The sequence below is a fragment of the Solanum dulcamara genome, chromosome 4 (assembly GCF_947179165.1).
Source record: "Solanum dulcamara chromosome 4, daSolDulc1.2, whole genome shotgun sequence".
NCBI lineage: Eukaryota > Viridiplantae > Streptophyta > Magnoliopsida > Solanales > Solanaceae > Solanum > Solanum dulcamara.
The window spans coordinates 41412849-41422145 of NC_077240.1; the positions used below are offsets into that span (position 1 = coordinate 41412849).

The 9297-nt window shown below is 37.6% G+C and overlaps 1 protein-coding gene across 1 annotated transcript; it reads left to right on the forward strand.

The window, feature by feature from the left end:
• The first annotated feature begins 326 nt into the window (after positions 1 to 326).
• On the forward strand, positions 327 to 7865 carry LOC129887366 (zinc finger protein VAR3, chloroplastic). The gene is made up of 5 exons (XM_055962438.1): positions 327 to 875; positions 1564 to 1681; positions 3097 to 3380; positions 5632 to 5730; positions 5832 to 7865. The coding sequence occupies exons 1-5, from the start codon at positions 451 to 453 to the stop codon at positions 7546 to 7548; spliced, it is 2643 nt and encodes an 880-aa protein (XP_055818413.1). The 5' UTR covers positions 327 to 450; the 3' UTR covers positions 7549 to 7865.
• Positions 7866 to 9297: the final 1432 nt, after the last annotated feature.

A 9297-nucleotide genomic window follows, 5' to 3' on the forward strand; every position in this document is an offset into this window, starting at 1 on the left:
GAATTTTAAAGGTGATGGAATTGAGGGGTATGGTGAGTTTGTGAATTCTTAGAAGGGTATAGGATCACACACCTATGCCCCCAATAAGTTGGATCTTGACTTGAAGAATAGGCCGACTCCACTCGCTAAACCATCCATAGAGGAGCCGCTTGTACTTGAGCTTAAGGAGTTGCCAAGCCATTTGAGGTCCTATTTCTTGGTGAGAATAGGCAAGAAATTATTTGCAGAACAAATAAAAAAAACTTTGTAAAAGATGTGGCAAACACGTGCAGTAAATCTAATAACTAAAGAAATGTGGTTTAAACCGGTTGGCCAAATCAATGACCACCCCTCATTTTTTGTCAGATTTTCCTCATGAATGGTCCGTATTCGCCCAAATTATCCTAGATCCCCCCAGGCCAGAAGCTATTTCCCGTCTGTGTTAAGCGAGGGTTTACCAAAACCCCAAACATGGCTTCTAGGTTCATCTCCCTCCTCGCCACTCCATTTCCCACATTACTTAATCACCTACGACGCCCTTCTTTCCTCCACTTTCGACGTTTGGCATGGGGTTCTCGCCGCTTCACAGTCTACAGTCACCCCCATATATCCCCTCTTTCACCCATCAATTCCTCCCAACAACAATTCCACGCGCAACCCATCAATAATAATAGCCCACTCGACTCCTCCTCCACCTCTTCTTCTTCTTCTTCTTCTTCTACTAGCTCTCACCCTTGGCCTGAATGGCGTAACTTAATTAGTGTTCTTACTGGCAATGACCAGCTACCTCCTGCAGTGGAGGACTCCTTCGTGGCATACGAGGAGTTGTCCGAAGACTTCGTTCGTGCTGCTAGCCTCTGCTTAGATTTTGCACGGGAGCGCCCAAATTTCATAGGGTTTGATTTCACCTCTTAAATATTATCACTATGTCTTAACCATTCTTCGGAATTCTCAACAAATGTTATACCGCCTATGAAGGTGGACATTTTTACGTTTGAAGACCCTTTTCTTAAGAACTGAAATTGTATATGACATAATGAAGATTAGTTACAACTTCAAAAAGGTTATAGGATTATTTTGGTTTGTGGCATGAGCAAGAGTATTGATTACTTATGGGTTGTTAAGTAAAGATTCAGAGGACTATATGAAGATATTACAAGGAAGAAAGAATCAAATGGAGTGAGGACAGAGAGAGTGAGATACAGAAATAAATTATCAAAGATATGTGTAGATATGACATTTTCCGTTGACTAAGATATGCAGATTTTGATATATGTTTGTATTGGAGGGTATTATTTGGAAGTATTTCATGCATTCCTATGCGAGTATGTATGTTGAAGTTTGAATATATCTTATATATCACTTATTTGATTCGTCTAAATTTACTAATGATTAAATCTTGGAATTTTAAAAAGTTTGATTTCTGAAATGTCTATGCCAAGAAAATTTACTACTTCTCCAAAATATAAATGCTGCTCAAAGCACTTTGCTTTTGACAAAACACTGAAATGTAGGTTTCAGATATTTGTAAGATAAAATAAACATTACTTTTATCTTTGTGTGCATCTGTTTCATGTATTACAGGTTGCTTTCAAGGAGGGATATTGAGGCTGTTGTATCAAATGGGACACCATTTTTGTTCAAAGCTGCTCTGGAGACGGCAAGAAGAATGAGGGCATTCTTGGGTATTGACGGGAGCACTGTAAGCACAATGTTATTCTTATTTGACGATAGAATATAGTATTCTGTTGGCGTTACAATGGTTCCTTCATCAAATAAGTTAATTTTAAGGATTTGTACGTATTAAAAGAAGGTTTAATATAGGCTTGACTTAGTCCAATCAATGTGGAGATAAGCTTAGGGATTCAGTTACATTTGTGGACATTATATCTATTTGAAATAATTTTATGTCTTGATTGCAAACTAAGGAAAGTTGGATCAATTTAAGGTTGAGCTTCCTTAATTAGCTCAACTAAGCTCAAAGATACACTACTTAACTTGTTGAGACATTTGTGATACTTAAGATTATTTTGAAATAGTAAGGTAATCCTATTAATGAGTATTGGTGGAACTTAAGTTGATGCCCAGCTTTTAATAAGCTCAAACCTAAACTAGTGAACTTGATGAGACATTTGTGATACTTATGATTATTTTGATACAGGTAAATAATTCTATTAATGAGTTTTTGTGATACTTAAGTTGATGCCCAATTCTTACTATGGTTGAAGCTAGGGAATGCTTCTTTTGCTGCCTTACAATCCTGTAAACTGCAATCAGAAAACTTGCTTCAATATGATTTTGATCTCCAACTTTTATGAAAAAAAGAAAAAAAAATTGGATCTCCAAACAAATCTTTTGAGAAAATTTGATGTGCGCTTCAGTGTCGTCATCAAGGCTCTACTTATAATGTAGTGTATGAGATATGATGATATGATATGATATGTTACTTTTCAGAAAAGGTTCAAGATTAGTAGCCGCGTCATCTGTTGAGTATATTGTCTGTCATGTACATTCCATGTCAGAATCAAACCTGATTTTCATGATCTCTTTGTCACGTTGCTGTTAAGAAGAAACACTAGCTTGAATTCCTCCCCTTTCACTATAAACTTTAATGCTTTGTGATATTTTATAAAAAGTTATAATCTGTTGAAGGGTTTGTGTGATATTTCAGTGCCAAGTGATTTCATTCTTTAAGATGGAACAGCCTAGATATGACTTCCAAGTTGTCTTTGTTTTTCATAGTGAGGAATTTTAGGTATTTAAAACTTAAAAATAGGTGTCTTATGATGCAACTGCTTTGTTTAATGAATTTGTTTTTCTTCTTTTGAATTAATCCTCTAGGAAGTAATACATCTGGTCAAAGTAATCTCTAGCTATACCGTGTCTTGTATACACCTCTTGACTATTCCTTGACCCCTTGGAGAAAACTGAAGGAAATACTAAATTGAGCTTGCATCAACAATTTTCTCTTTTCAATTTTTTTTAATTACTGAAATAACTGTAGTCATTGCACCTATAAAAATACACATCTGATATAGTGTTGCTGAACATTGTTTTTCCTCTTACTTTTTGGTTGTTTATTTTCTTTTTGAAACTTAATCTTGATTGAAATATCAGGTGCTGGATCATGACAACGCAAGCACGGTTGATCTCATGAAATACATATTAAGTTACGCGAGTAAACCCACTGTTTCTTCAGAAAAAACATCTCTCTATAGCAGGGAACTTACAGAATCATCTTGCCGGAATCTTCTGCGTGAGTTGGTTGAAGTGAGCTGCGGAGCTCCAGCAGGGAATCTGCCTCCTGCAGAGCAATATCATTTCTCAGGTAGATATGGACAAACACCAAGGCCTATTGGACAAAATATTGTAATGAAGAGAGGCGACTGGATATGCCAAAAGTATGTACAATTGTCTTGTTCTGGCGTTTCTTTTGTCTAAAATTCTTATTGGTTTGTTGTCTGTTACTATTTCAGCTTTGTGGCCCCATATTTTTTAGGTGACAAGGGCAATCCCACTTATAGTGGCCCTTCATTTTCTTTGATGAATTCCATTAGGACATGAAAAAACATTGAACTCCCCTATTAATATTCATACATGAAAAGATATTCATGCATAAAAGATATATCTTGAGGAGATGAGGGAAATCCCACTTTTAGTGGTCCATTTTTTGATGAATTCGGTTAGAACATGAAAAAGCAATATATTCTTCTAGTAATATTCATGCATAAGAGGTTCCCAATATGCTTAAAGATAATCTTAAGACTATTATATATAGTGTAATTATATTTCTCTTTCTTGTTATTTGTTCCTCGCCCTTTATACTGTATTAAACATCTTGTTTCCATGAGTATAGAGCTTGAATATGTGTAGAATCTAGGGAAAAGGCATAAATTCCCCCTGAACTTGTCCCAAAAAGTTAGTTACACGCTTAAACTATCATGGTGACCTATTACACACGTAACCTTGTTCAAAGTGGTATTAATGCCCCCTTCCGAAGACAATCTCTGTTTTTGTGTGTAAAGGTATTATACATGCGTTTCAACACATCAGTAATAATGTTTTAATTTTTTAAAACTTTTTTTCCTTAATATTTCTTACACTTTTGCTAAGCAATAATTTCTACTCTTTGTGCGTTCTTCCTCCTCTCACCATACATATCCCTCTTTTTAAAATCCATTTCTTCTTCCTATAATATTCATAAATTGAAGGAAAAAAGAGAATTTTGAAGAGAAAATATGGAACAATAAGACGATTATGAAGTATAGAGATGTTGGCGGCGACGATAGGTGGTGGGCAACACCATTGTTGCCGGTGAAACAAATAAAATTTTCAGTTCTGTAAAATTCTTTAAAAATCTTGATAATTATGGATGAAAATCAAGCATTTCATTTGTATTCTTTGTGTATAATGAATTTAATCAAATATTTTATTGATGGCTGCCTGAGACAAAAATGACATTGTGATGGTTGTAGGTGGTGCTCAGGCGAGAATAGAGAAGACAAAGATAGAGTGATCATTCTTCGATGGAGTTTTGATAAATTAGGCAATATAATCATGAATTTTATGCATAAATGTAATAGGATTTTCAATAGAAGCCATTATCTTTCTAATGATTTTTTTCGATGATCTTCTCCTCCGGTGAGTTTGAGCAGAAAAATCATGAACTTTATGTTAAAAAACTATTAACTTTTCGATGGAAGTCATCATCTTCTCTACTCCTTTCTATTTCTTTTTAGAGTTCCTCTTTAAGGGTAGAGTGCTGGATATGCTTCCATGCGGATGAAGTAAAGAAATAATCAATGGTGACAAATCACAATGAGTTGCTGAAGAAGAAGAACTCAAAAGAAAGTAAAATGTAAAAGCTTTAAAAATGTGGGCCACCAATAAAAAGATTATAAAGAAAGAAAATTGACATTATTAATATATTAGAAATTATAATACTTAATTAATGTCCAATAAAATAGTGCCACATATTCAAATTTGTCATTTAAATATTTGTTTCTTTTTCTCACACACCTTAAGGAAGGTGAAGATACTTTCTCTGCCATGTCACCTTCTAAGAGGGTATTAATATCACTTTGAACAAGATTAGGTGTGTAATAGGTCATCACAATAATTTAAATGTGTAACTGACTTTTTGAGATAAGTTCAGAGGGGAATTTATGCCTTTTCCCTAGAATTTATTCTAGATATCTGCTGATTTAGGTGACTGTGACTAGTAATCTTGTGGATGTGTGGATACTGTAGTACCTAACCTAGCCCTGTCTAGAATTTGGAGATAAGAGGGGGGAGATACGGTGCTGCTGTTCTTTGGCGTACATATTATAGTTGAAATGAAATTAAGTGGGATCGTTCCTGGAGCAGAAGTGGAAGGTGTGCAACCACTTCAGATCAACGTTTTCACTCCTTCGGAGATTAGGCAGAAAGTAGAATATAACTTCCCACTTTTGTTGTCTTTCAAACTATTTCTTTCATATACCTCTAGCTCTAGCTCTACCAAATAAGGGAATGTGCTGACCCCAAAGTAAAATTATTTTCACCCACCTTACTTTGTCCTTCTTCCTTATTCTTAAGTTTGTTAATTTGTTGGCTTTGGTTCTTGTACTTCGATAATCTTTAACGCTCCAAGATTGCATGAATATTGAGCAGGTGCAATTTCATGAACTTTGCAAGAAACAACAAATGTCTTGAATGCGAGGAAGCTAGACCAAGGAGACAGCTGACAGGCGGGGAGTGGGAATGCCCTCAGTAAACACTAATAAGTCTTTTGTTTATGTAGTTCAGCCATTAGCTCTTTGCATTTCATTTTCATGTAGGACGTATTTTTTATTATTGCGTTGATATTACAGATGTTATTTCTTCAATTATGGGAGAAATGTTGTCTGCCTGAGATGTGACTTCGGACGACCAGCTGGGGCTTCACCTAGAACTACTCACACCAGTGTAGAGGCTGGGTACAATGGGAACTCTGCGTATCCAAATGGAATTGATCTTAAGTTGTCTGAGAATGAGGAGAAGGCACAACGGTGGTTTCCTAAGGTTTCTCAGATGAACAATGTCTCTGATATGGATAATGCAGCGGCTGATGAAGACTTTCCTGAAATAATGCCGCCTAGAAAAGGAGAAAATAAGTTTGTTGTGAGCACAAGGAAAACACCCTTGGAAAGGAGGTTGGCCAACACTCAATACAAAAGAAATTTTGGTTACAATGGTATCCCAGAAGGTAACACTTTGACTGGTGGTGCACATAGTATCTTTGATACATCAATGAAGCAGAATATGAATCAAATATCTGGAACAAGTCATAAGGGCATTGCTTCTGACAAAAATAGTGAGGCAGCCATTCACCATAGTGGAAAAGGTTCTAACTATGTTCCTTTTGTGCCATTACCAAAAGACATGTTTAAGAAAAAAAATGGAACTTCAGTAATGGATGAGAAAGTAAAGGAAGAAGTTGGTGTCTCTCACACTCCTGAGGTTAGTCACCAAACATATTCAGCAAGTCTTGACAATAACTTTGGAAAGTCCATGGAGAAGTTGCAGTCAAATCACCCACTCAGTGAGGATAAAGAGAGAGAACAAGCTGAGAAGTCAGAGAGCTGGTTCAAGAAAATCGCAGAGCTGCATGATGTCAAAGACTTACCGAGTGCCATATCTGATGATGACTTCCCAGAGATTATGCCAATGCGTAAAGGAGAAAATAGATTTGTAGTTAGCAAGAAGAAAGATCGTTCTTTGACGTCTCCAATGTACAAAAGACAAGTGGCCATGGAGCAGGCAAACAACAGTAACTTTGTCCCATTTGTTCCCTTCCCTCCAGGCTACTTTGCGAAGACGGACACACAACAGGAAGATATCACATATTCTTCCTCTCTGTCTAGGGTTGGAACTTCATCTACATCCAGCAACTCAGATCACAAGGGATCACCCTTGAACCCTCTTTCCAAAACCTATTGTGAGGAGGAGGATGTAGAGAAGACACATCAGCAGTCAGATGTTCCTGGGTTTATGTTCACAGATGGTATCACTGCACAGACACTTGATGATCAAGTTACAAGTTCAAGGTTTGTTGGTCCAAATTTCTCTGGGGATCAGGGGGTCCCTTGTGTTGGAAATTCAGGTGAGACCTCTCTTGCTTCAGATGCTTCCAGCATTGATAGTAGTGGCAGTAGAGACTCTGTGAAAGAGGATGTATCCCCATCTGAGAATTTGGGAGTGGGTTCAACCAAGCTGCCTGGAAACCAGAATGTCAGAAGTGGATGGACAGGAAAGAGTTTGGAGGGGTCTGCTGTGAAGGAACCAAATTCCTTAGACATGTCTGAAGAAGCCAAAGCTGAGAGGTGGTTCCAGCGTGTTGCTCAGATAAAAGACATATCTGAGTTGAGTCAGATCCCAGATGAAGACTTCCCATCAATTATGCCAATGCGCAAGGGAGTTAACAGGTTTGTGGTGAGTAAGCGGAAAACTCCTCTTGAGAGAAGGTTGACATCTACTCAGTACCGGAGAAATCTTCCTGTTGTGAGTTCTGATCCCATGAAAAGAGAAAGGGACAATAGTGATAAATGAACCAACAGAGACACGGTGCCCAAGTTTTTGCAAGGCAAATTTTTGTTTGGTTGATTTTCTCAGAGCATTCAAGCTAAGCATCATTATGCACTTACTGTACGTGTAGTCAATAATAAGCAACAAGCTCAAAACGTGCAACTTCACAGAGATTTTATTTTGGCCTATTCACTGTAACAAATTGCATATATAGAAAGCCAACAGATAGGGTTCTTATGTGTGTCTGGTTTTGATTGATGGTCTCCAGCTTTACCATTTGTGCCCTTGTTAACTGATTTATGCCTGTACTAATCTTCAAAGACTAGTTCTTTTTTCTACTATATTTTTCCTTGCAACCGCTTTTACAGTTGTCTCTACGCTTATGATTTCTGTTATCAAGGGGAAAAAACAAGGGGTGAGGGGGGGGGGGGGGTTGGCGAGGGATTTTGAATAATTATGTGTTCTACCTTTTACCGCTTAGCTTTGTTTTACATGTGAGCATAAGAATTAGTATTATCATTATGCAAGGTAAGACTGCGTATAATAGACCCTTAAGGTTGGGTTCTTCCCCGAACCCCGCGCATAGCGGGAGCTTTAGTGCATCGGACTGTCCTAGTGTCTATGAATGTGCTTTGTTCGTTATTTCCTATCAATTATCATACAAAAAAGAACTCTGATGACTAATTTGGAGTTTCATTTCGACATCTGATTCGGGATTCAACCCTGACATTCGACCTCGACACTTGACACCTGAATCTGGACCAACTTTCGAATCAAGACTTGACCTTGATTTTCGATTCATTTTTCAATCCAACACTTGTTCCAGGACTTGATCCAAGACTTGACTTCTGACTGAAGATTCGATCTTGATATTAGACTTTGGACCCGACTCGAAACTCGATCCCGACATTCGACCTCAAAATTGATATCCGATACTTGTTTGGGATCACACTTTCGATATCAACTCTCGACTTAGGACCCGATCTGAATTCTGGATAGGGACCCGATTTTCGAACCGAGATCTAACCCCACTCAGCCCTAACATCTGACACGAAATCGACCTCGACTTTCGACTCCTGACTCGGCCCGACTTTCGACTTAAGATCCAACCCCGACATCAGACCCTGAATCTGACTTGTGAACCGGGATCTGACCCTGAATCTAACCTAGGACCCGATCCGAACTTCCGACATAAGACTCGACTTCAAATTTTGATTCGGGACCCGACTTCTGAATCAGGACCCGACTACGAGATATGACTTTTGAACCGTGATCTGATCTCGACACTTGACCTCAACGATCGATTAAGGACCCGCTTTAATACTTGACTTGGGATCCAACCTCGATTCTCGATCTGAAACCCGACTCCGACACCCGACACGAAACCCCACCCTAACACCTAACTCGGGACCCAACCCTGACACCCCAAAATCTTACCTCGATTTCTGATTTGGGATCTGACACTCAAATTGAGGTCCGACCAGGAATTAATGAGTTGGATCTCAAATCATCTTGAATTTAGGAAAAAAGGTTAATGACGGAAGGTTGTATCTCATTGAATTGTTGATTGAACGTCGCCTTTATTGAAAGACTCTATAATAGATAAAACTATCATTTACTATTTTTCTACAATAGACAAAATTGTTATTTATTATTTTTTAGATAATTATTATTTAATTATTATGCAAATATGTAGGACTTTGAAATTAATTAAAGTTATAACTATTAAATATTTACTCCTTAAGGATATAATAATCGTTTAATATTTAATGG

Excerpts from the sequence above, each read along its gene's own strand:
- LOC129887366 (XM_055962438.1), top strand. The coding sequence starts at position 451 with ATGGCTTCTAGGTTCATCTCCCTCCTCGCCACTCCATTTCCCACATTA. Across the intron at positions 1,682-3,096 it reads TGGGTATTGACGGGAGCACT|GTGCTGGATCATGACAACGC; the intron begins GTAAGCACAATG and ends TTGAAATATCAG. Across the intron at positions 5,731-5,831 it reads GGGGAGTGGGAATGCCCTCA|ATGTTATTTCTTCAATTATG; the intron begins GTAAACACTAAT and ends TTGATATTACAG.